Genomic DNA, 27,110 nt, shown 5'->3' with positions numbered 1-27,110 from the left:
GGGCATGTAACAAAGTGTAATGGCTAGGCCAAGAGGTCACTCATATTTACCTCTCAGGAACTTATGTAATTTTCCAAAGAAGCTGCAAACAAATTTACTTTTTTACTTGTGTAGGAATAAACACATTTTTATTTCTAGCCAAATTAAGTTATTTTTTCGAGACTTTACTCGAGGCTACCAGTGCAAAGAAATGTAAGAATTGATAAACGTTCCTTGGGGAGCGGTGTCTCATTTCCTAAGCACCGCGACCCCCTTCGCACACCCAGGCCGCCGCGGTGTCTCGCAGTAGGTGGGTGGAGGGCTGTTACAGGCGCTGGCGCGGCGAGGGGGCCGCGGGAGCCGGGCCAGAGCCCGCGCCCAGCGTCAGCGAGCACGCTGCTGGGCTGCCTGCGGCCCGGGACGCGGCCGCTGGGGGCGGGGGAGGGAGGCCGCGCCCCGCGCCCGTCCAGCCCGCGTCCTGCTGGTGGCGGCCCGCCCCGAGCCCGCCGAGGCTCTTCCGCGCCGGCAGGGGCAGCAGCGGGAGCGGCGCGAGCAACCAGGAGCGGCCCGGCCCGGCGCGGCGGCGGAGACGGCGGCGGCGGCGGCGGCAGCGAGGGCGACGCCAGAGCCCGTGGGCGCCGTTCGCGAGGCCGCCGCTGGCCCGTGGCCGCAGCGCGTGGAGAACGGGGCCCGGAGGCCGCCGCCGCCGTCATGCCGCTGCTCTTCCTGGAGCGCTTCCCTTGGCCCAGCCTGCGCACCTACACGGGCCTCAGCGGCCTGGCCCTGCTGGGCACCATCATCAGCGCCTACCGCGCCCTCAGCCAGCCCGAGGCCGGGCCCGGCGAGCCCGAGCCGCTAACGGCCCCGCTGCAGCCCGAGGTGCCCGCGCTCTCCCGCCCAGGCGCCGGGGGGCCCAGCGCCCGCGACGTGGCCCAGTACCTGCTCTCGGACAGCCTCTTCGTGTGGGTGAGCGAGGCCGCGGGGGGCGGCGGGGCCGTCATGGCACCCAGGACCCCAGGGGGCGTGGCAGGGACTCTGGGGGCGCCGGGGCCCGAGGCGCGAAGGCGCAGGGCGCGGGGGCTGGAGGCCGGGGGCGCGGGCGCGTGGCCGGCCGGGGCCGAGGGGGACAGGAGCGAGGAGCTGGCTGGAGGTTGCGCGGGACCCCAGCGGATTGCGAAGCGGGGTCGCGGTGTGTGTGTGTGTGTGTCTGGGGATCCTCTGGGTGCGTCGCCCCAGTGTGTGATGCAAGTGGAAGTGCTTTTCCTGCTCGGTCTAGACGTGGGGATGTCGCCAGTGGGTTTCCGGTGGAGAGACAGAGTTTAAGTTTGAGGGAGTTTTAGACATTTGGGCATTCTCGTTCGAGAGGGACAGTGTCCTACAACTTAGTTTTTTCCTTTTTTGCCGCTTAGTGGTGAATTGTTCTTTTTGGGTGCAATTTAGTAAATAGCACCCAAAGTGTTTCTTTTATGCTGCTTTTACCTAATGATTCATGCTTTGGTGTGTGAAGACAGCCGAACCTTCGGAGTCAAGAAGTAGCTTGTTGTTTTAAGTGAAGATTTCTTCCTTAAACAGTTCTTTTTAAAAATAAGGTTTCTAGTTTGCCTGTTCAAGATAAAGCAATATTCACATGGCCTAAATGCGAGTTTAGTTTGTTAGAATGATCCTTTCTGGCTGGGCTGTTGAGCATTATCTTAGCTAAAGCATTTTATTCTCACCCTAAACTTGAATGCCCCTTCCATAAACACCACAGTGATCAGAAAAGTTGTTTCAGGATTTTAAGTATGTCCCTTCAGTTTACTATGATGTGACTTCTTGGATCTTGCTCCTTCTGCAAGTGCTCACTTGGGGTAGAGAGTAGGCTGTAAATGACCGAGAGATTAATATTCCAAGCTTATAGGATGATATGCAACTCATTTGTTATAATTATTCCCACTGCGGTTCATCAGGAAGCAGTGGGATTTGTGAACTCTGTGGACCGTGGATTAAGTCTCCTGATACCTTTGATGAAAGTTGGAAGGCAGTGAAGGATGAAATTTTCGTTTCTTTACTCCTGTGTAAAACGGAACTGAACCAGTACCAAAGAAGGGAGGGAAAACTCAGCTCACTTCTTGTTTAATTTCAAATCTATTTTTGCACGTGAGTTGACAGGTGAACATTTAAAGTGATATGAACAGGTTTTTGTTTCAAGTCTAAGATACAGATAAGTCTTTGAGAAGGAACCACTATTGCATTTACATAATTACTAGTATGTAATGATTTTTTTGCCTGGAAATTTCTTCTTATAAAACCTATGTTCAAACTCCAAGGTTAATACTTCTCCATAAAACATCACCTAAAGCCTATTGGGTTTTTCTGTGAAGATTATAATTTTTAAGAAATTTGTCTGCTTTTCCCAGAGGTCTTGCCTCAGGCAGATTCATCATTTTTTTCTGTCTGTTACTACATTTATGTCTAAGTTGAGATCCATACTAGTTTTCATCTGTCTTTGCTCTGACTTTTCACATACTTGTTTTGACCTTCCTTGGTTTCTCAGACTCTCCATGTGTGCACTATGAGTTTCTTCACCCATTATGTAATTTGTGCTTTTATTCAACAAAATAGAAGTTATAATCTCAGAAACCTTCTCCAGTGGCTTGGCAGAAAACATTACTGAGTAAACATGTGGTGGGGCCTTTGTCAAAATGGATGCTCCTTGAACCCTGCTCATAGGTATCAGATAAGATTTTGTCAAAAACATTGCCTGCCAAGGCCAAGCAAGACAAAACAAAAACTGATCCCCATGCTAGTTTCCAAATCTTGCTTTTTTTTTTTTTTTAAAGACATAGTGGAATCTTTATAACTTATCTTTGTAGAGCACAATGTAGAATAAGTGAGCGCATCTCAGGAGTTTTTAAATGAACATACTCAACTCAAAACTTTCAAAGGTGCTATTTTGGGCATTTTGGAGGACATAGCTGTGAAAAACTCTCTGTAACCTCAGAGTAACTCATATTTAAGTAAGACAAAATACAAGTGATGATAGATTTACAAACAAAATATGGTGACATTTGAAGGAAGAATAAAAGAATTCTGCCTAGGAAGGGCCTCATAGAAGGTGGGAGGAGGTGGCTTTAGCCTTGGAAGATAGGAAGGATTCCAAGCAGGGCAGGGTATTCCTGGTAAAGAAGAGTGTCAAGCTCAGAATGGTGTGGAGAAGGACAGGGCCTGACTTCTGTAGAGCTGTCCCTACTCTAGGCAGTTAACTAAAAAATCTTTGGGATCTTTTGACTTAAAAGGGAGATTGAGAGGGTAAAATGAGGATGTGTACAAGTGTTGTCCACTACAAGAGTAAAAAGCTGGACCAATATGTATTTCTCTTAGTGTGGAGCTCTGGCTGACTTGTGGCTTGTACCACCCAGTTCTGGTTTGTTAGTGATCTGCCTCTCATATGGCGAGAAAAATAATGAGAAACTTCAAAACTAGTCAGGTTAGCTAAGTAGGTTCTGAACTTAAAAAATTAATTTAAAAATAAATGATACAGGCTCATGGTTAAAAAGTCAAAAGGTATGAAAGTGGCAGTGAAAAGTAAAACTTCCTCTCTTTTCCTGCCACTTGTTTCCCTCTGTCAGAAGTGGGCATCACCAGGTTCTTGGAAATAGTACTTGTGTTAAGTGGGAGGCTAAGAAATACTCAGATTTTTCTAATTTCTTGACACAATTCATATCTGCCTGTTATAGACACATGTATGTATGTATTTCTTTTTCATACAGAGTGTAGTATAATTAATCACATTTGTGTATCTTTTTTTTCAGTGATTTGAAATTTAGCTTTATTTTTATTACCTTGAATTTTCTTATCCTTAAATTGAAGTAACTCTGATATTTCAATTATTTAGAAGGTGCCATGTAATGATAGCAATATAGAGCTGCTAACTTGCTTTTTACTGGTCTCGTTTGGGTCCACTGAATGCATGTTTTATACTTTAATTCCACAGGCGTTGTCATGGTGGACATTTGTTTTTCACTTTTCTAGAATTATAAAGTGTTTCAGTGAACTCTTTATAGCCCTGTTTTAGATTCTGCCTACAGGAAAAATTGGTTAGCTCTGTAGAGCAGGTAAAATAAGTTAGCCTTTTTTTGTACCAGAAATTGAATTTACAACCCCTGTGCTTGCTAGACTGGTGCTGTGCCACTGAACTACATCCTTGGCCCCTAAAGTTAGCTTTTTTGTTGTTGCCTAAGTGAGTAAAGTGGTGATTCAGATCAGGCTTGTTGGAAGTGAGCCTCAGTAGGATTATTGGAGGTGAAGTTTGTCCTACAGTTCCGTGGATTTAGTCACTATTAATTTCTGTTTGCAGTGCTGGGAACCAGTGCTAGAAAGGTCTGTGGATTTAAATCCAGGCAAAAGTGTTATTCTGTAAGAGTATCATGGATACTTAGAGGGTTCTGATTTGAGACCTGCTTTTAAATGAAGGAACCTACAAGTGTTTCTTTCAGTGTTTGCAGTTGCAACAGGTTAAAAATTTCCTTAGTGTTTATTGGAAAAACATAATATTTGTGAAATTATTTCTCAATGAGCACATAGAACAGTTATGAATAATCATTAAGGCATTATAAAAAACCCCACTTTGTTCATAATTTTAAAATAATTTTTAGTTGTTCCAGTCCTTTGTAACTTTATTTTCATGTAATGATAACAAACATTATCTTTTTATATAATTTCTCCTTTTTAGTGTCCTATACTTTCTAAAGCCTCTTTTCCCTTCTTAACTGAGTTTACTCTTAAATCTGGTATTTAAATTAGAGTAGGAAATGATAATCTATGGATGATGAGAAACTTGAACCATTTTTGCAGGGTAAATCAAAGAAACTTATACTTTTTTTTTTGTCTTTTTGAGACAGGTGTCACTGTGCAGTTCAGGCTGGCCTTGAGCTCACTTTGTAGCCCAGGCTGGTCTCAAATTTGAAACAATCCTCCTGCCACAGTGTTCCGAGTGCTGGGATTACAGGTGTGCACCACCACACCTGGTTTATACCTTATTTTTTAATTTTATAAAATTTAAAAACATCTTAATTGAGAAATAATGATACTTTATTATTTTAAGACCCAAGATACTACAAGGATGTTGTTTTGGGTAGAAAAATGACCAAACAACCTTAAATTTAATTTTTTTGTTTATTATTTTCTTAGTAGCCTGCCTGGGCTTCTGTAAACCATTAGTAGCTTAGTGTATTCTGGAAATTCTAAAAGCCGTTTGGTTCAAGGCCCAGATCTCTCTTATTTTTCTAATCTAGCATTTCCCTTGAGCAAGTGGTAAATGTGTTTGCATTTATTTATTTTCTTAACTCATATGCCTATAGGCAAATTAGGGAGAATTATTTTTCAGTATTGTGTTGTAATTAATCTGGTGAATTTTTGGTTGACTTAAATACCCTGCTTGGCTGTAGGATGTAGCATGAGTGTTATGATTTTGCATTCTCTTCATAAACATGGCTAAGGTTACAGCTGACTGGGAAACCACAATAAAAATAAGACTATTGTAGTATCTAGTTCATCACCTTAAAATTAAGCATTCTTAGTTCTCTGGAACTTACTTTGACTAGAGCTGATACAGAGAGAGTCACGATAAGGGGCATGGAATATTTTGGTTAACTAGTTGAGCTTTGTTTTTTCCTGATTCTTCAAAGGATTTAATTATAAAAACTATTTATTTATTCAGCAAAACTGTTTTTATTTCAGCTCTTTAAATTTATATTCTTCTGGGTGTGGCGGTCCATCCCTGTAATCCCAGCACTTGGGCAGTTTAGGCAGAAGGATGGCTTGGAGGTCAAGACCAGCCTGGGCTACAAGGGCAGCCTCAAGTGCAAAACAAGACCGTGTCTCTAAAGAAACAAAAACAAAACAAGCAACAGTGAAACACACACACAACACACACACACACACACACACACACACACACACACATACACACACATGTACATATGTATATTTTTAGTTCTGTGCTTCCAGGCCCTATTACTGTTTCTGTGTAATGAATCAGGACTTTCATTGTGCCAAGGGATGGATGGTGTGAGATATTAAACAGAACTTGGAGAGATCTTAGAGAGTTTGCTTACTTAAGTGACTTTCTTTTTTTTTTTTTTATCGCTTTTCTTCTCTTTCTTTCTGAAATTGTTTACTTTTAAAAGTATAGGGCAGTGTGATTTGAGAAGAGGAACATGGCCACTTTTTTTTATAAACAGTGAATCAAAGGCTGAAGTCTCATTTTAATTAAATTAGTGTCTCTTTTCATTTGCTTTCAATGAAAATCAGGTTTTGTTTTTGTTTTTTGAGACAGAGTCTTGCTGTGTAGTCCAGGTTGGTCTGGAACTTGAAATCCTTCTGCCTTAACCAAAGTGCTTGGATTATAGGCATATGCCTTGATGCTCAGCAATAAAAAATTCTTTGATGTCCTTCTTAAGGCTCTGTTGACTTTTTTTGGATCATTTAGAGTTTACAAAATCATTTAAACATGAACAACATGATATATTTCCTTAACCTTCTGGCCAGGGACAGTCTGTTCTTCTATTTTATAAGCATTGAGATTTATTGTGTAGGTGTAACATCCATTTCTTAATTATTTTTTAAAAAACATTTCTTCATGAGGGATGGGAGAAAGCCTTGGTTTTGCAATATTATAAGGTAGTCTTTCTTAACCTTCTCACTAGTTTTTTTTTTCTTCCTGTTTTACCCACCCTGTTCTGCTCTGGTGCCTCAGAACCATTACTGACACAAAGCATGGAAAACAAGTCATCTTTTGGTTGTCCTTTGTCTTTGACAATATATGTTGGTGTGTGTGTGTGTGTGTGTGTGTGTGTGTGTGTGTGTATTTTGGCTATTAATTCTCCATGGTCTTGTGATTTTTGTGACTCAAAACCCTTCTGTACCTCCTATTTGGCAGGGCAGGATATTTGGGTGCTTTTACTGATCATGGTTACTTCCATTTTTCAAAGTTTTCTTAAAACTATAAAAATCAATGTAAGAAATAACAGTATCTTCAGTGTATAAGGTACTTTACAGTTTTGTACATACAGTGCAACATTTACAGTTAAGACTAGAAGATAAGGTGGCCTGCTGGAGGGTGCACATTCAAACCAGGCACTGTGCGTTAACTGTTTCGCTGCGCTTCTCCTCCCCTCTTCTCACCCACTCCTCTGCCATAGTACATGCCCCTTCACATAGTACTTATCTTGGAGTGGTAGAGACCTGGAAAGGCTCAGTCACTGGAAATTATGGCTGAATTCCTTGTGTGAAATTTTTAGAGCAGCTTTTATTTTTCAATAGGAGGAACTGAAAATTTTCTTTGATTTGCATACAGGTTCTGGTAAATACTGCTTGCTGTATTTTGATGTTGGTGGCCAAACTTATCCAGTGTGTTGTGTTTGGCCCTCTTCGAGTAAGTGAGAGACAGGTAAGTCTATTAGATTTGTTTTTAAACTTTATATTTTGTATAATTTCAAAAAAATTTCCAGGAATGCAACAATATAAATATTGATTCAGATTCACCAACTGTGAATGTTTTCTCATGTTTGTTTTCATATTTACTTTTTATTTGTGTATACATAATTTTTTCTAATCCATTTGTAAGTAGTGGACATCATGGCCCTTTATGTAACTGTAGTGTAGTGATCAAAATTGGGACATTTAGCATTGATAAAATACTTCTGTGTTATCCACAATCTATATTCAGCGCCAAGTGGTCCCAATATTGTCCTTTATAGGTATTTCCTCCATCATTTTTAAAAATGTAATATTTATAAAGAAGCATTAATTTGTTGTAGTTTGATTCATCATAAATACTACTCTTAAGAATATGTCTTTTGGGGGCTGGGGGTTTAGCTCAGCGGCATAAGCGCCTGCCTTGCGAGCAGGCAGTCGTGAGTTCGATCCCCGGTACCGATAAAAAGGAAAAAGACCAAAAAAAAAAAAAAAAGAATATGTCTTTTCCCCTAAAGGATTTACTGATTACCCCCTGCCCCACCACCATGGGAAAGTCACGTTAGGTGATTTGCCCTGATTTCAAGCAACACGGTTGAATATGACTCAGAATGTATGTAAGAGCAGAGAACGATTTCAATGAAGAATTATGGCACAAACACACCCTACAGATTGATAGTTCACCAAGAATTTTAGTGGGTAAAATAGTGTGTTTTAAAGAATTTAGAACTGACCTAAGCACATAACCATATTTTACTTTACCTCATCCCAGTGATAAGACACAGGAACCTACTACGTTAGAAGTACAATGTTTTTGTTGTGTTTTCAAACTGCAGTATTCTATAATTCCTTTATCAGCTGAAAACTCCTTTATAAAATCCGTTGAAATCTACTTTAAAAATGAAATGTGGTTGCTGTGCACTTGAGCCCTTGAACACTGTTGTGAGCAGGACTATTTTGCTTTCCCTGAATTTTTCTATACTCAATATTGAGTAATTTCTCCAGAATACCAGTTCTGGCAGTCTCCCAGTTGAATTAGTAGAGCATACTTTTTAAAAATTTGTTACTTCATTGAAAATATTCTTTCTTTACATTTTTTGATTTGTAGGTCAGACATTGGTTCGGCTAGAGGCAGGCCATCTAATTACTGGTAGACTGACTGGCACCAGTGGACCTTACATACTTTGTTTTTCCTAAAATGTTAGATAATAGGTTAAAATGAACAGAAAACACAACCTTGGAGTGGTTCATAGATTGATTCATAGATTGTTTCATTTATATCTCTATAAGAGATATAAATGTATATATGTATAATCATAATGGGCACATTTGTTTACTATTTCAGTTTTTTCACTATAAAACACATATTTTCATGCTATTATGTGTAGGCTTATTTTGACTTACAGAATTGATATGGGTTTGCTCTGTAGGTGCATAAAGTTCAAAGAAATAGAATAATGCTAGAGGGAAAGACTTTGACTACCAAGAATGGGACAAATATCAAAATGTTATGTAGAAGCTTAGAGTAATACATTTTTGGTTTTAAGCACTTATGGCCTATTATGACTCTTTTAAGAACATTTTTTTACATATTAGCTTACTACAGTTCTATGAAATAAATGCTATTACTATAAGACCCATTTTGTAGATAGGGAAGCCAGAGAACAGTCATATAAAGTGATTTCCTCACTTTATATTATATTATATTATATCACTTTATATTATATTATATCAAGGTCACAATGCATCTTGATGGCAGAACCAAGATTCAAAACCAGGGCACAAAGCATCCTAGGTTCATCCTATACTTTTTTTGTCTCAGGTCTGGGAACGTATTCACCAAAGATTCTATTGGGGAGTGGTAATCAGGAACCAACATTATACTAGCTATAAGTACTCACCACTGCTGAGGGTCTTTGTTTTTTGGTAGACAGAATTAGGGGATTCTCTTTGTTTATTTTGTTCTTTGTCTACAAGTTGTACAGTCACAGTTCAGTGTTTATAAATTCTCTAAATCTTATTTTAAAGTAGTCATATTGCCAATTTGCTATACATGTAGGATCAGTTATTTATTTTTAATTTTGCTTTTTTTCTGTTTTAATTTTATTTTTTAAATTTGTAAAACATTTACAGTTCAAAATTATAAGTAAAAGTTATGCTTTAATTCTTATTTTCTTTACCCTTCTCCCCATAGATGGCTGGATAATTGTACATCTTAACATACGGTAGAACTAGACTTCAGCCCCTTCTTAGTGTTTTCAGGTGGTAAGGATTTTTAAACTGGAAGCCTCAGTTTAGAAAAGAGTACAGTGAAGAAGATACTTTGGACAACTTCTTTGGAAATGAAGTGATTATTACTACCTATCAGAAACCATAAAAGCATTTTTAATCTTTAATTCAGGAATGCTGAAGAGGTAGTAAGAGATACAGAGATACTCATTACGATGCTTTCTGGACTTTGGAGAAGTAAAATGTTTGTGTCCATCTGTACCCATTAAAATGGCATGTTAGCCGGGCTTGTTGGCACATGTCTGTAATCCCAGCTACTCAGACAGCTGAGACAGGAGGATTCCGAGTTTGGGCTAATGTAATCAATTTAGTGAGACCTTGTCTCAGAGTAAAGTAAATAAAAAGAACTGGGAATGTAGCCCAGGATTCTCTGGGTTCACCACCCATTACCTCAAAGCAACACAAAGAATACTACTCTACTCTGAGGATATTCACTAACATTGGTACTCACAGTATGCATAAGTGAAAGGAAGCATTGTTCAAAATTAATTTTGGGGCTGGGGATTTGGCTCAGTGGCATAAGTGCCTGCCTGGCAAGCACAAGATCATGAGTTCGATCCCCAGTACTGCCAAAAACAAACAAGAAAAAAAATTAATGTGTTTTATACATTGGAAGAAGATAAAGCACATAAAAATATTAAGGTATGTATGTATTTTTATGGTGCTTTATTGATTATGGGCTGGCAAATGATCATGTACTATTTTTTGTTCTAAAGAATTTTTTAATAAAGTTAAATTTTCTGTTATTTAAAATCTAGAGGGCAAATGGATGTGGTGGTACACTCCTTTAATCCCAGCACTCGGAAGGCTGAGGCAGGAGTTTCGTTGCAAGATCAGGATCCGGCTGGGCTACAAAGTTGAGCCCAGGGTCAGCCTGAACCGCATAGCGAGACCCTGTCTCAAAAAGACCTCCCTTGGGGCTGGGCATTTAGCTCAGTGGCATACGCGCCCTCCTTGCAAGCAAGGCAGTCGTGAGTTCGATCCCTGGTACCGAAAAAGACAAAAAGAAAAAAAGACCTCCCTCCCTGCCAAAAAATTCTAGAGGGCAGAAGTATTACTGATAGCCCATATTCTTTTCTACTGTGAGTAGAAAATATGAGATATTTTAATTTCTTAGTATATAAAGTATTAGGTTAACATCATCTTTTATTGACTGAAACCTCGGAAATGATTCAAGGTTACAATCTGAAGTTTACAAATTAGTTGCTGGGTGTCTCACTTTTATTTTTCATACAAGTTTTTTTTTTCTTTGTCTTCTGTTTTCTCTCTGTTTGTTTGTTTGTTTTTTCCTTTTTTTGGAGACAGGTTTCACTGGGTAGTTCAGGCTGACCTTGAGCTCACTGTAGCCCGGGCTGGCCTTGAACTCCTGGTGATCCTCCTGCCCCTGCCTCCTGAGTACTAGGATTACAGGTGTGAGCCACCATGTATGCTGTTATCTTCTGTTTTCTGGTGAACACATATTGGAAAGTAAAGTGCAAAATATTTCTTCCTTAAAAGCACACTTCTTGGCCATGGATCTAGCTCAGCAGCAAAAGTGCTTGCCTGGCAATTGTGAGGTCATGAGTTTGATCCCTGGTACCAAAAAAAGAAAAAAAAGCATACTTGTTACATTAACTTCTCTTAAAATGGGTTAGGTGCGATGGTACTCATCTTTATTTATTTATTTTTTTTTTCAGCACCTGAAAGACAAGTTTTGGAATTTTATTTTCTATAAGTTCATTTTCATTTTTGGTGTGCTGAATGTCCAGACCGTGGAAGAGGTGGTTATGTGGTGTCTCTGGTTTGCTGGACTTGTTTTTCTGCATCTGATGGTTCAGCTCTGCAAGGACCGGTTTGAATATGTGAGTTTTTAGCCAGGCTGTGTGTACACAGTCACACATTTGCCAGATTTCAATCGTGTAATCTAAATGAGCTATAGCATGCATGTTCTGGTAGGCTGAAGGGAAAGACTTCCAGGTCACTGCTGCTTCCACTGCTGCTTTCTTGAGAAACGTCTGCAGCAGCCCAGGGATGCAGAATCCGTGTTCCTCTTGGAGGTTGTTTCCTTTCTACTCCTGTGTAGCCTTGAGTGTGTTGAGTTACAGCCCACTTTTACTCAATTCACTTGCATAAACTGTTCTGGTCACAGTGCAAGGAAATCTTGATATATACACTAAATAAAATCTGATCTCTTGTGGCTATTTTTTTGTTCTAGTCCCCTCTTTTCACTTTACTATCCCAATTCTTGGAGCTTTTCTTTCTGATTAGATTATATTATTTTTCCTCTAGGCCAGGACTGAATTAGCTCTCTCAACTTCCCTGGTTTCAGGAGAAGTGAATCCTTTCCTGTCTGGGTACAAGATCTGCTTCTGACTTCAGGTCAGAGCTGTGCAGGTGAGCTCTCCCTTATTAATGCTCCTGCACCAGTCTTGTAGGGCCCAGGTAAACATGTGCCTGCAGTTTTGCCTCTCAGTTAAACCCATTCCAGGGCCTCTGTGCCTCTCTCTTTTACCCACTCCTCACGGACCAGGTGGCCTTGGCACTTCTCTGTAAGTTAATTACATTCTTAAAGCCTTTATTTCTTTATAATTCTACTCTCATCTCTTTTCTCACGTAGGAGCTTCTAACTTCCCAAACTGGTTTGTAATCTATACTTACTGCTTTAGGTGTCACAGCTCCAGGCCTCCTTTTTAAACTGCTGCTTTTCCTTGCATAATGTTAGCATAACATTTTTATAGTGGTAAATCTGCGCTTGAATACATTTCAGTTTGTCCTAGCCCTAACGGAGGAGGAAGACCATCTAGGCGAATGTTGAGGAAGGAGATTATAGTAAGATTGAGAAAGAAGCACACTGGACTATGACACTACTGAATCCTGTTGAATGTTGGTAGAGAGAATGATGTATTTTTGGAAAATTGCTTCTAGAGGTTTATATTCCCCCATGACAGGAGGATCCTTGAGAATATGAGACAAAAATACAATGTATTTCATTGTATTTGGTAAATTAAATGATAAAGATCTATAAATATCAGCAGTTCTATTCATATTTAGGTATCGGAGAATTTTGACCATAGGTAATAAGATGATTTTTTGAAGTTGGGACAGACCCCCTCAAGCAGGGGATGCTAAGCCTGACTTTGAGCTTCTTAGGCAGTTTACTGAGGCCATGAAGAAGAGTAAATTACCTTTCTGCTTTGTTCCTTTCAGCTTTCCTTTTCTCCTACCACACCAATGAGCAGCCATGGCCGTGTCCTGTCTCTGCTGATTGCTATGTTGCTTTCCTGCTGTGGATTAGCGGTTGTCTGCTGTGTCACTGGCTACACTCATGGAATGCACACTTTGGCTTTCATGGCTGCAGAGGTAGGATGCTGGTCACAGCCTTGTTGTGATTATATTTCTGTATATTTTCAAGGAGCTAGATTATTTTCAACTGTGAAATGATGGATGGATATGTGGTCATTGATTTTAATAAGCATTTATTGAGTTCCTTTTTCATGGTAAGAATTTTTGCTAAATGGTTGTGTATTATTTCATGTAATCCATGCCACAATCTGTAAAAATTATTTCTCCCCAAGTTATATAGTTCTTATTATATGCCAGGTATTGTTATAGATAGTTCACATGGAGTGACTCATTGATCATTCCTATTCATTCTGGGGACCCTGAGGTATAGGGATGAACTGAATATTTTTTTGATGCTTGAGATTCTAGAGTGTCAGATGACACAGTCCATGTCCTTTGAATCCAAAGTATTCAGAAGAGTATCCCTTTGAAAATGTTATAAACAATGGGTTGATGGTGGTTGTTAACCAAATGTGCAGTTATTTAACAATTAATACCTAGTTGTTTATTTTAAATAAAAAATTTCCAGAATAATGTATAAATCATAGTCATGTTTGAAGGAAAAATAATTTTTTTCTTCCTTTCTTTCTCCTTCCCTTTCCTTTTTCTTCCCTCTCTCCCTCCCCTGCAACCCTTCCTTCCTTTCTTCCTCCCTTCCTTCTTTGTGCTGGGGATCAGCCTCAGGGCCTTGTGCATGCTGGGCAAGGGCTATATCACTGAGCTACACCTCTAGCTCTCCATGAGTTTTTAAAACTATTGATTGATTGATTGATTACCATATTAAGGCTTGAACCCAGGGGCACTCTACCACTGAGCTGTATCTCTGATCCTTTATTTTATTTTATTTATCTTTCTTAGGGTTTCACTGTGCAGTTCATGTTGGCTTTGTTGAGCTCATGTTGTTGTAGCCCAGGCTAGTCTTGAATTTGCAGTGATCCTCCTGCTTTAGCCTCCTAAGTGCTGGGATTATAGGCGTTTGCCACCATGCCTGGCCTGTTATTTTTTATTTTGAGACAGTCTTGCTAAGTTGCCCAATGTGGCCTCCTGCTTCAACCTCCTGAGCAACTGGAATAAATGCTTGTCCCTCTGTGAATATTTTTAAATGTAAAAAATTTATTTTTTGAAGCCTTCCAAAATATAAGCATTTTTTTGTTTAGTATAAATCTCAATTTTTTGTATGTTCTTATATTCATATAGCGTATTTGCTTTTTCCTTAGGCCAAGAACAAGCAGTCTTATCTATAATTGCTATTTTATAAAGTGGAATGTTTCTCCTTACTCATGGTTTCACTTTCTGTGGTTTTAGTTATCTGTGGCTAACTGCTGTCTAAACATATTGAGTGGAAAATTCCAGAAATAGATAATTCATAAATGTTTTGCTTTGTTTTTTTGGTGTGGGAGATTAAACCTTCAGCTTCCTGTGATCAGTTACTGGGTTTACATCACTAACCTCATAATCGATACATTTTAAATTGTGCACCATTTTAAGTAGCATGATGAAATGCTGCCTGAAACATGAATTATCTCTTTTTTCAGAGTCTCCACACTGTGTATACTACTCATACATTGGTCGCTTACTGGCCATCTCATTTGTTAGATCAACTGTCACCATATTGCAGTCCTTGTGTGCAAGTAACCCTTACTTTACGTAATGATTCCAATGCATAAGCATCTTTGTGCAAAGAAGGTACCAAGCATAAACACATGGGCAGATTCATGATAGTACTATAGAGTGCACAGTATACATAGAATTCGGAGCTTTGTGTATATTATCCATTAGAGAGTCTTGAAACATATTTCCAGTGGATAAGAGGGGACCACTGTATTAAATATACTGAAGCTCATTAATATTAAAATAAGCAAAGTAATGAAAGTGAGTTAGGTGTGAATTACTCGTTAGAATTTTATTACAGCAAGGTTAAAATTTATTTTTGCTTAATCATGTTTGTTTTAGAATATAATATAGTAATATGAATAAAAATAGGAAAAGAACATTTAAGTACTTAATAAAGACATTTGTAAACCTGGTTGGATACTTATGTATGTGAAAGGTACACAATTATATTTCCTCTTGAAAAAGATCTGTTTAAATTTTTTTATATTGACTTACGTTAATTAGTCTCATTTAGATACATTTTATTAAAAGCACTATTTGAATGGTACTCATGTTTGCTTTTTTTGGGGGGGGGTACTAGGAATTAAACCCAGGACCTTTGCCCTGAGCTACATCCCTAGGTATATGTATATATGTACATATATATGGGACAGGGTTTCCCTAAATTGCTAAATTGCCTAAGCTTTAATTTATCCTTCTGCCTCAGACTTCTGGATTGCTGGGATTACAGGCATGTGACACTGTGTCCAGCTGATGTTTGCTTTTGTAAATTTAATTTTCTGTTAACACTAAGTTATACATTTGTCTTGGTTACTTTTCTCTCCTTACTGGGACAAAATAACTGACACCCGAAATGAAGGAAAGAAAGGTTTGCTTAGCTTACTGTTTGTGGAAGTTTCAGTCCATAATCAGCTGGCTCTAAGGCAGGGTGGCATGGCACTGGGGCAAACTTAAAGGCAGCAGCCAGCAAAAGCAGCCAGAGCAAAAGGGGAGAGAACAAGCCATTTCTCCTCCCGTATCTTGTAAGCAGGCTACCCACCAACCCCCAGGGCAGTGTAAGCACTCACACTACCTCTGTGCCCTACTCTTGCCCAGGCTGAGGATATCTACAAATTAAGGATCCTGGCTCTCTGATGACTCTCTTAAATTTCTAAACTTCTCAAGTTGACACAATGTATTAACCATAACAACAATGAAAAAGGAATACCAGGGCAGAGGATTTAGCTCAGCGCTGGCAAACATGAAATCATAAGTTCCATCCTCCATACAAAAAAATAAAAAAATAAAACATAAAAGAAAAACGTACACCTAAAAATAAACACATGTAAGTTAAGGCTATTGGGTCATACTGTAATACAAATATATTTATTTCACCTCATTACTATTTATTCTAAGGTCTTTTATTATGCTATAGATTTGATATTCTGATTGATATTCTAATCTATGCTATAGATTACTTGTTCTGTTTTGTTTTTTTTGAACCCAGGAACTAGCACTTGCCAGGCAGGTGCTGTGCTGCTGAGCTATATCCTTGCCATGGAGTACTTATTCTTAATATCAGTTTCTACAATAAAAATTCCATGAGAGCCTTATTTTTTTTCCCCTTTATTTTCTCTTTTTCTAGCAGACTTAGGGAGTACACAGAGCATTTGGGAGAGAGTAAGTATGCCTATCTAGGACAGTAGTACCTAAACTATATTTTGAGCTATAATGTCACCAAGTAGGCATTAGGCAATCAGTTATGATGCCTAACTGCTGTATCAAATAGAGATGATGGTCAAACAACTTGCTACCCTCAAGATTATATAAAACATTCCCAAGAGATGGATGAGTGTAATTTGATTGTTTTCTGTTAACTAACAGGAAGAGGCCTAATAAAAGTTGAGTTTCTAACATTATGAAAGTATTCCATAGAAAATGGACAAATAAATAGCAGGTAAACTTGAACAACCTACTTTTTAATTGAATGGAGCAATTCAATTTGTCTTTTACAGTCTCTTCTTGTGACAGTGAGGACAGCTCATGTGATTTTACGGTAAGTAGAAATTTGGGAGAGAAATGATTGAGATCTACTCATTCAGTTAACATCAAGGTATAACAGTTATAAAATATATACAAATATACTAAACTATAACATAATTAAACTAAATTCAGTCACAGCAGTAAATTGACATGTTTTTTTTCTGCTTCTTGTTGCAGATATGTAATTCACCTATGGGACCTAAACCATGAAGGGACTTGGGAAGGAAAGGGAACCTATGTCTATTACACTGATTTTGTCATGGAACTCACTCTATTGTCCCTAGATCTCATGCACCACATTCACATGTTGGTAAGTTTCCTCAGAAAGAGCGCTGATGCAGAACTAAGACTTTCAGAACCAGGAACCTTGGTTTGCATTTTAAAAAGGAAACATTTGGAATCATGTGAATGAGCCACTTAAAAGGTTATAAAAGGGAATGTGGTCGTGCATCCTTTTTTGCTGGTGTATATAGCAGTGTTGTAGATCTTCTACAGGTGGGAACCTCGTGCCCACCTCCAGAGGTAGTTGCTGGCCTATGAGACTTGGTAAAGTCTGTTAATGAAGTCAATAGATAATATTTTTAGCATAAAATTAAAGCGGTGCCTCTCCCTGTATACTTTCTGTAGCTTCTGACATACAGCATTTACTTTGTAGATGGTAATGGGAATTCCTGTGGTGGTTTGCTACTTCATGGATTCATAAGTTTTTCACCTTTTTAATTAAAAAAACAAAGTCTTTTTTTTTTTTTTTTGTCTTTTTCATTTTTATCGGTACCAGGGATCGAACTCACGACTGCCTGCTTGCAAGGCAGGCACTTATGCCGCTGAGCTAAATCCCCAGCCCCAAAAAACAAAGTCTTTATTCTTAATTCCTGCTACGTTGATCTTCTGTGTCAGGAATTATGTAAATCTGGTTCGTTGCTTCATCAGTCTAATGATGAAAATCTGCATAATTGATGGGCAATTAATTTACATCATGAGCATGTCAATTAGTGTTTAAAGATTTTTAGGATAGATATAACATTTCCAAGTCTACTGTTTGAAAATAACTTTGAAAACATATTTTAGAAAAACAAAAGTATATAATTCTTTTGTTTAAAAAGATTCCTCTTTCCCTTAAAAAGAAAAAAACAAATAGCCACAGATAGCTGTTAATGTTTTGTGTATTTATCTGATTCTTTATATGTTTAAATACATACATTCATAAACTGAGATCCTACTTTAGATGTATAGTTTTATTTGTTTATTCAGTTATTTTTGTGGTATTGAGTGTTGGACCCAGGGCCTCATGCATGCCAGGCTTTATTTTTTGTTTTAAGACATGATTTCAATAATTTGCTCAGGTGGGACTTAAACTTGCAGTTCTTCTGCCTCACTTCCCATGTGCTAGAATTATAGGTGTATACCACCGTGATTGAGTAAATTTTTTTTGTACTATTATATCACAGGTGGTTTTTTTTTTATGCTAGCAACAAGTCTTGTAAAGCATTTTTAATACCTTCCTGATAAAAACTTCATCATATAGATATACCATAATTTAACCAAACCTCCCAGTGGGCTATTTAGATTATATTTAGTTGTTCGCTATTTTAAAATTTTACATTATTTTTAAAAATTATATATTAGTTTCCTTAAGGTATTTTCATTCCTTTTTTCACCTAGCAAATATCATTTTCAAAGTAGTTTCAAAACTAGTATATATAAAAGATATTAATATATAATTGGGTATTATAATAAATATTGTCACTATATAATATTACATTATATAAATTTACAATCTGACTTTTTCTGCAGGCAGTTTTTGCTTTTCCATATTTTCTCCTTTATAATTGCATAGATGGACTTTTTTTTTTTTAGATAGACGTCTTTTTGCACAAAGCTTTTAAATTTCCAATTAGTCGTTCAGGAAAGATTGCTGGCAGTTGGACACCTAGGCTGAAGAACATTGCGTTTTTTAAGGTAACGAAATCAATACATGGGTTTTCTTTCTCAAAGGTTGTCCCAGTTCACCTTCACCAACCCTTAAGAGCTTCTAGTGTGCCATGCATCTTCACTAGTGAGCACACATTCATTTTTACTATGTATTTTATTCTTTTTCTCTCAAAGTTATTTGGCAACATCTGGTTATCCATGGCTAGCCTGGTCATTTTTATGCAGCTGCGTTACCTGTTTCACGAGGTACAGCGTCGAATCCGTCGGCACAAGAACTACCTACGTGTGGTTGGGAACATGGAAGCCAGGTGTGTAAGCACAAATTGATTATTACCCAAGTTTGCACATTTTAACACTGTAATAAAAACAAATCCTAGACTGTGTATCAGAACTTGCTTTTATAAACTGTTAACTGGAGGATGGTGAGTACAGGCTTCAGAGTCAGACTGCCTCTGTGTGAATCCCACTTAGTGCCTGTCCGTGTGCTCCCCCTACCGTATCTCTAAAATAGGCCACATGTGGTGGTGCATACTTGAAATCTGGAAGTTGAGGTAGGAGGATCACCATGAGTTTGAGGCCAGCCTGGGCAATGTAGTGAATTCAGGCCAGTTTAACTACATAGCTAAACCCCCTCCCTGCCAGAAAAAGACAGAACCTTCTTCCTGTAACTACTGGGAGGATTCCAAGAGATACTAGGTCTGTATTATCTTACTGTCATCATGATTAAATGGAAGCTCCCCTAGCGTTCTGCCCTCTTTATTTTGTGACTTAAGTCTCAGTTATACTGCATCATGTGTATTTAAACATAGGCACTTACACTTATTGAAGAAAGCACTCATTTGCTGATTGGAGGCTAAACTGAGCCTCAGCTATGAGATTACTGGGTATTCTTTGTGTTTCCAGTTTGGCTTTTTGGGAGCCTTATTCTTCTGTTTTGCCCAGAAAAGTTTTTGAAGTCATGCTTAACAGGAATTGTTATTGTCACAAAGTTGGTTTTTTGTTTTTTGGTTTGTGGTTCTGGGAATCCAACCCAGGACCTTGTGCATGCAGGGCAGGAACTGTATCACTGAGCCACATCCCCAGGCCCCAAAGTTAATTTTTGTGTGAAGTTTTTCACTTATTCTTTGAAGGTCTCTGATGAGAAACCAAAATGTTTTTTAATGATAAGTATTCTTTTGTAGTTATGCCACTATAAAAGTGACTAAAGATGAAGACTATGAAGTAATATATGTCATGTGTGTGAAATTGGCAGAGATTTGGCCTGGACATGCTTTGTTTTTTCACAGGTTTGCGGTTGCAACTCCAGAGGAGCTGGCTGTCAATAATGATGACTGTGCAATCTGCTGGGACTCCATGCAGGCTGCAAGGAAACTGCCCTGTGGACATCTTTTCCACAAGTAGGAGCTTTGTGAAGGGCCACGTGGGACTAGTGTTTTGTCCATGGGATGTGGTTGTTTTTGTACCTTGGTTCAAGGCTAATCTCAGCAAGGACTGGGAACATTACTGGCCATGTTGCTGATACCCGTGTTGTGAGGGAACTTTGATTGTCTTTCTCTATCATTCAGCCTCTCCTGTGTCCTCTGACCTGCTTTTCACTCATGCCCGGGCCATCTTAATTTCTGGATGTGTAGCTGTCTTCAGTTTTTTTTGCTACTTAAGCTATGCGGTATAATAAATATGCCTGTAAGACTTAAAAAGAAGGATTCTAGGAGGAATCTTTGTTTTCAAACAGTTTAATATGTAACGGAGGAGAGAAAAAGTCTAATTTTACATTTGGCACATGCCTGAGAGCAGCATGAAAACACATTCCAGAGAAGTGGGCTGGGATAGGGACCAGATCAGAACCACTAATGAGTGCAAAACTGTGACTATTAGGAAGGATTGCAAAATAGGCTCTTCTATAAACCTGTAAGATTGAAGTAATCTCTTGCTTATTTTTAGAGATTACAGCAGGTCTCTGTTTAGCCTAAATCATTCTGTTCGTGGGTTGGATGTTTTGACATTGATGGACCTTGAGGTGTCCTTTGACCCTTTGTATTAGGTGTTGAGAAAATTTTGATCTTCACATTTTTGATCATTTTTCCTAATTTTATATTCCCAAATTATTTTTATATTTTTTAATATTTAGAAGCTAGAATATTTGGAGCTAGAATGTCCCACTCAACAAATGTATTGACAAACTTTTTTATGCATTGGGTGCTGTGTTGGGCTTTGGGATGAAACAAATAACATATGTAGTCTGCATTTGTGGAGCTTGCAATGTAATAAAGGAGACAAAGAAATTAACTGGGCACATTTATGAAGTATAAATTGACACACGTGCGTAACAGAACCAGGAGCATGCTTCTTGAGAGCTAATAACAAAGGCACCTGACACAAACTTGGAGGAGGTGACTGGAGGATAAGGATCTGGGAAAGAGGGATCAGATGGGAGAGCATGAGAGACAGGGGAAGCGTCTCTAGTGGGAGGGGAGCTGGATATGTTGAAGGAAGAGGAAGAGAAGCTGGTGCCTGGAGCCCAGGAAGAGGGAGGAGTGTTTGCTGAACCAGAAGAAGCTGGTGGGGCCCAGGGCACCATCAGAAGGGGGAGCCTTTGGAGGGGTTTTAGTGGGGGCTAGTGGATAAGATCTGAAGCTTGGAGAGGTTGGGAGGACTAGAAGGAACTGCTATCGTGGTTCTGGGGTACATTGAGAGCAGCTTGAACTGCTGTGAAGGAAGTGCCTTTGGAGACAAGTGCCCAGGTTGAGGACTGGAAGGATGTGAGCTAGAATGACTATGGGACAGTGAAGAATAAAAGAGGTGTCAAAGGTCCTCTTAGTTTTGCAGCACGTGCAATTAGCATATGGAAGTGCTGTATGTTGAGGTTAAGAAGACCAGAGATTTTGCACACATTGCTCAGAAACTGTTCAGTCCAAAGAAGCTTGGAGGACTAAATGGGAAGAATAAGAGTGTATTTTAGCCCAGAAGAAATATTTTCAAGCATAAGATTAGATTAATTTTAGAGTTTAATTTTTTTGTTTGTATTTTTTTTTTTTTGGTCTTTTTCTTTTTTATCTGTACCCAGGATTGAACTCATGACTGCCTGCTTGCAAGGCAAGCGCTTATGCCCTTGAGCTAAATCCCCAGCCCAAGTTTAATTTTTTGATTGAAGGAAAATTTATTAATATAGGATACCAATACAATTCATTAACATACAGTTAATATAGTGAACAATCCAGTGACATTTAGTTTATTCACAATATTGTGCAATTAGCACTGCTTTGGTTTCAGAATTTTTCATCACCCAGAGTAACACCCTGCACTCACCAAGCAATCACTCCCCATTCTTCCCTCCCCATTACCTGGCAACCACTAATCTGCTTTCTGGCCCTTTCTATGGACTTGCCTAGTCTGGGTATTTCATATAATAGGAATTGTACAATATAGGACCATTTTAGCTCTGACTACTTTTACTTAGTATGGTATTTTGAGGTCATGTGAAGCATGTAGCCATACTTTATTCTTTTTTTATGGCTAAATTTAAATAATTTTACAACAGTTAAACAATTTCCATTGGTGGACATTGAGTTTTTCCCTACGTTTTGACCATTCTGTAAATAATGTTGCTGTGGACATCTGTGTACTATTTTTAATTCTTTTAAGATATACCTAGGAATGGGTGCTAGATCACATCGTAATTCTATGTTTAACCTCCTGAGGAGCTGCCAAACTTTTCGATAGCAGCTGCATCATTTTCTATTTTCGCTAGCAATGTATGAGAGTTCCAATTTTTTTTTCACATTTTTGCCAGTGCTTGTTTTATAGTCATCTTAATAGATGTGAAAGTGGTATCTTGTGATGATTACTGTCTTGTTTTTCAGTGATCACTTTAAATGTACTTTTTTGTGGTAATGTATATATAGCACTGTGGCAGTAAGTATACTCCCAGTGTTGTATGGACTTTCACCACCATCCAATTCCAACACTTTCTCATGTTCTTAAAGGTAAATTATGAACCTGTTAGAGAGTAAGACCCCACTCTGCTCTTTCACAAGCTCTTGTCTTCATTCTGTCACTTTGACTATTCCAGGTCTCTGTTGGCTTTGGAATATTTTGTTCTTTTTCTGATCTGTAGGAATAAACTTAGGTTTTGATTTAAGAGCTTGCGTTCTTTGTAAGGCTTTTTTTTTTTTTTTTGGTGCTAGGACTCAAACTCAGGACTTTGTGCTTGCCAAGCAGGCAACGTGCTGCTGAGCTGTGTCCCCGGCTGTCTTTTTAAGCCTTTTAAAATATGAATTTGCCTCAGCATTGCTTTCTGTTTACCTCTGAAATTTTGGAATATTGTATATTGTTGTTTTCATTAATTTCAGAGTATTTTCTAAGTGATTTTATTTCTTCTTTGAGCCAGCAGTGGTTTAACAGGATTTAATTTTAAAACATGTTTTCAGTTTTTGAAGAATGAGCAAATCATTGTTAGGATATCTTCTGCTTGCTTCATTTTGTAGCTGTGGTAATAAAGTGGAAGCAGGATAGAACCAGGCCGACTCTGGGCTATACTGAGTGAAGAGGAGTTGTATTGGGCTGCATGTAAAATATAATATATATATATATATATATATATATATATATATACTATTATATATAACAAAACTTTATTTTTGAATATTATAACATGTAAACAGGAGAGCAAATAGCTTATAGACATGGCTGATGTTTGGACATGCCTAATGGAAGGCAAATGCATTTTAATTTGTGATAAGGACATATGGCTAGTTTCCGGCAGACAGTGGCTAGGTAATTTGTTGCTATTGAGTTTGTCAAGCTCTCATAGTCTAGTGAATAGTTAATTACACTGAAGTGTCATATAGAGGATAAATATTTTTTCATTGGAAGATTATTGTAGTTTTTAGAAAGTTTTTTTAGAGGGTCATCCCATTTTGATAAAGTTCTCCTTTATAACTTTATGCATATATTTACATTATTTTTAAGAAAAAGAACCTCAGAGCATTTTTATTCAGTACCTTTTTGAACTCTTGAATTATCATAATATGGGAAGGAAATCTTAGAGATCACTTCATCTAGCTTTCTCACTTTTCACTGGAGAGCACTAGTCCTGAGAGATTGAAGATTGCCAGTGGTACACTGCAAGTCAAGGGTTGAGTTCAAGCCAGATTGCAAATTTTCTACTTCATGTTGTGATACCCTTCCTTTAATGAATACCCCAATTATTTATGAAGCCTCTACTGCATTAGGGCATTATCTCCTGAAAGATGGCAAAAGAAACTTTCAGCTTTATTGGGAAAACACAATGCAAAGAGAAGGTGGGGAAAGAACAGGTGGTGAATATGAGGGAGTAGTTATAGATAAGCTGGCTGAGGAAGGAAATAAGGAACCAAGGGGCTGTCATGCTTGCAAAAAGTGGATGTGTGGTCTTAGCAGGTTAGGTCCCAGAGAAACAAGTCAGAAGGAGAGGAACTTTGCCATGTGAGTGAGTGAGATCTCCAAAGTCAAAATTCTGAAGACAAGGCCAAGGTTATGACCATATTGCTAAAGTAGAGTGGAAGGAAAGATCACTGGAATAGATGACTGCAGGATATAAAAGGCCAAGATATCTGATGATTCAGCCATATGGATTTTGAAATAGTCAAATAGTCTCAGAACGGAAGATGGTAACCCATGCTGTGAAGTCTTAGCGAAGGGAGTTGTCACTAGAAGTTTGGTAGCTGACTATACATGGCCAAGAATTCATATTCATAGCAGGATGCACTAGCAACAGACAAATGTTTCTCAACATTTAAATCTTGCTAATTGTAAATGGAAAGTAAAATTGGAACACATGTTATACATTCTGTGTACTTCTGGTGTACTGTTAAACATACGCTAAGGAACAGTTGAGGATGTTCATATGTCTTACTTGGGATGTCTTGTAGTTCCTGTCTTCGTTCCTGGCTAGAACAAGACACCTCCTGTCCAACATGCAGAATGTCTCTTAATATTGCTGATAATAATCGTGCCAGGGAAGACCATCAAGGAGAGAATTTGGATGAGAACTTGGTTCCTGTAGCAGCTGCTGAAGGCAGACCTCGTTTAAACCAACACAATCACTTCTTCCACTTTGATGGTTAGTTGGTTTCAACCTCTATATCTAGTGGGTTTTCTTCCCTACGGGGATACTGTTTGTATAATTTTCCTTGTATAGAGCAGTTTAATATTTCAGTTTCAGGGCAAATGTTCAGGACGCATGGATAGATAGAATTGAGGGGTTAATCTGTGTATTTTGTTGGATTCTCTGTCATTATTGGGAGAGTAGGAGTTGGGATGTAGAGATAGTAAAATTGAATCAAGCATGCCTTTGGAGGAGCACAGTTAGTTTAATAATTAATGTTTGCAAATAATTTATTGGGCTTGTGTAGTACTTAAGTGTGTAATGAAGGATTGTTGAGTACTGGTAAATATAAGAAGCAAAATCAGAGCTTGAACCTTGTCATTTTGTCCATAAAATATGAATATTCTGCCTCCCAGCAGTGTTGAAAATTTTATAATGGAAATAACACTTAAAATTTTAAGGCCTTGAGTACCTTAGGTTATCTCTCTTTAATTTATATACATTGAGCTTTTGTTGTTGTCCATCAATTCCAATACCACTGCATTTTGTGAGTTCATATTTTTATTACTGTAAAACAGACATCCTTGGAGTTATACTAGGAAAGGAACTATTCAGATCTCTGATTTGAGTTTCCAAGAACGGAGCATGGTGAGAATGGTGGCATGTTGTGAATTCCCTCAAAGAAAAGTTCCCAGGGGAGAAAAATCAAGTTCCTGAGAAGAGTAGCTGAGGGCTATTGTCTGGACATGGGTGCTGGAGAGCTTTCAAGGGGCTGATTTGGTACTGTTAATTAAGGCCTCTACTAGGTATAGGCCTTTTTTGAAATATAGTATATCTTGGAGATGGATCCTGGCTATCTGTGTCATTTTTAATGAATTGTTATGACTAAAAATATTGTTAAAGTCATCTTTATTTGACTCAAGTAAGTACATGAAATAAGTATCTATTGTTTATTTTTATCTATTTATTGGGATTTTGTTTGTTTGTTTTTAGATAGTCTTGCTGTGTGGTCCAGGCTGGCCTTAAACTTACTGTGTAGCTCAGGCTGCTCTTGAACTCAGTTATCTTTCTGCCTTAGCCTCCTGAATGTACCACTGAGCCTCACAGTATCCATATTTTTAATGAGTACATTTTATTTGGCAAAATCTTTGAAATGGCTGTTTAATTTGATTTTATATTCCATCCTGTAGTATTTCTTTGTAAAGGATTGATATCACATCCAAGTACTTAGGAGGCTAAGGCAGAATGACCACAAGTTCAGTGCTAAACTGGACAATTTAATGAGATCCTGTCGCAAAACAAAAATAAAAAGGGTTGATTGAGGGTATAACTTAGTGATATGGCAGTTGCTTAGCACTGCTAATTTCACACAATACACCTCTCAAAAAAAAAAAAGGAAGGGGCTGGGGATTTAGCTCAGCGGCATAAGCGCCTGCGTTGCAAGCAGGTAGTCGTGGGTTCGGTCCCTGGTACCGATAAAAAGGAAAAAGACCCAAAAAATAAAAAAATTAAAAAAAAAAGGAAAAGAAGGAAGAAATAGCATTCCTAAATGTGTAGCTTGATACCGAGGTGCTGTAGTACCAGTAGGTGTATCACAGACTCCTCTTTCCATAGAGAAATAACAGAAATAACAGCCATCATGGTGTTGTTAATCCACAGGCCTGTTTTGTGGAACTTCTTGAAAAGCATTGAGTCACAAAGCAAGGATCAAATATTTAAATCAGATTGTTCAGGAGAAAATACTTCATGGAAATAAATGTTAAAATGATGTCTTCAAATGAATAGTAGTTAGATACGATGTGAAAAAAGAAGATCTCATTTGTTATAGCAGCAGTAGAGCCAAAGAAACCTTGCCTAGTAGACCTGGAGAATGGATTGGAGGTTGAACGGGTCAAGGGCCACAGGCAATCAGGAAAGGTCTACTGTTTAGCTTCACATCCTGGCCATCATCATTAAACTGTGTGATCTTGGCTGAGTTACCTAACTTCTACTGCCCTGGGGACTAGAGGCCAAGTGGGCAGGTGAGGAGGCTTGTGTCGCTTAGAGGAATAAAATGAGAAGAATCTGGGGTGGTACTATGTGGGTTCTAGTGAGGACTAAATGAACTAATCCAGGCGAACTATTTGACACCGTAGTTATAAAATAAACTTCAGTGAATACTGGGTTTTATTTTAGAATGGGTAGCTAGGGTAGCAACATGGGGAATGACTAGGGCTCTAAAAGTTGTACTGGTCTTGTTTTAGGGTCTCGGATTGCAAGTTGGCTGCCAAGTTTTTCAGTTGAAGTGATGCACACCACCAACATTCTTGGCATTACGCAGGCAAGCAACTCCCAGCTTAACGCAATGGTAAGGATTGCTAACCACTTCAAAAAGAGAACTAGTAATTAGGGCAAGAAAAACTGTAGAGCATGT

At 38.6% G+C, this 27,110-nt stretch overlaps 1 protein-coding gene across 1 annotated transcript in view; it reads left to right on the top strand.

The window, feature by feature from the left end:
• The first annotated feature begins 565 nt into the window (after window positions 1–565).
• Amfr (autocrine motility factor receptor) overlaps window positions 566–27,110 on the top strand; it is a 39,052-nt gene continuing 12,507 nt past the window's right edge. Inside the window, exons 1-10 of the mRNA XM_003472091.4 lie at window positions 566–945; window positions 7,316–7,408; window positions 11,400–11,564; window positions 12,910–13,062; window positions 16,653–16,693; window positions 16,858–16,990; window positions 18,787–18,920; window positions 19,899–20,009; window positions 24,522–24,712; window positions 26,941–27,044. Coding sequence (XP_003472139.1) covers window positions 691–945; window positions 7,316–7,408; window positions 11,400–11,564; window positions 12,910–13,062; window positions 16,653–16,693; window positions 16,858–16,990; window positions 18,787–18,920; window positions 19,899–20,009; window positions 24,522–24,712; window positions 26,941–27,044 — 1,380 coding nt within the window. The 5' untranslated portion in view covers window positions 566–690. The remainder of the gene's footprint in view (window positions 946–7,315; window positions 7,409–11,399; window positions 11,565–12,909; window positions 13,063–16,652; window positions 16,694–16,857; window positions 16,991–18,786; window positions 18,921–19,898; window positions 20,010–24,521; window positions 24,713–26,940; window positions 27,045–27,110) is intronic.

This window comes from Cavia porcellus, unplaced genomic scaffold, assembly GCF_034190915.1.
Source record: "Cavia porcellus strain 051 isolate PalLab524CR breed Dunkin Hartley unplaced genomic scaffold, mCavPor4.1 scaffold_4, whole genome shotgun sequence".
In the NCBI taxonomy this organism is placed as follows: domain Eukaryota; kingdom Metazoa; phylum Chordata; class Mammalia; order Rodentia; family Caviidae; genus Cavia; species Cavia porcellus.
The sequence above is the reverse complement of the archived record's forward strand: the minus strand, read 5'-3'. Positions and strand labels throughout refer to the sequence as shown.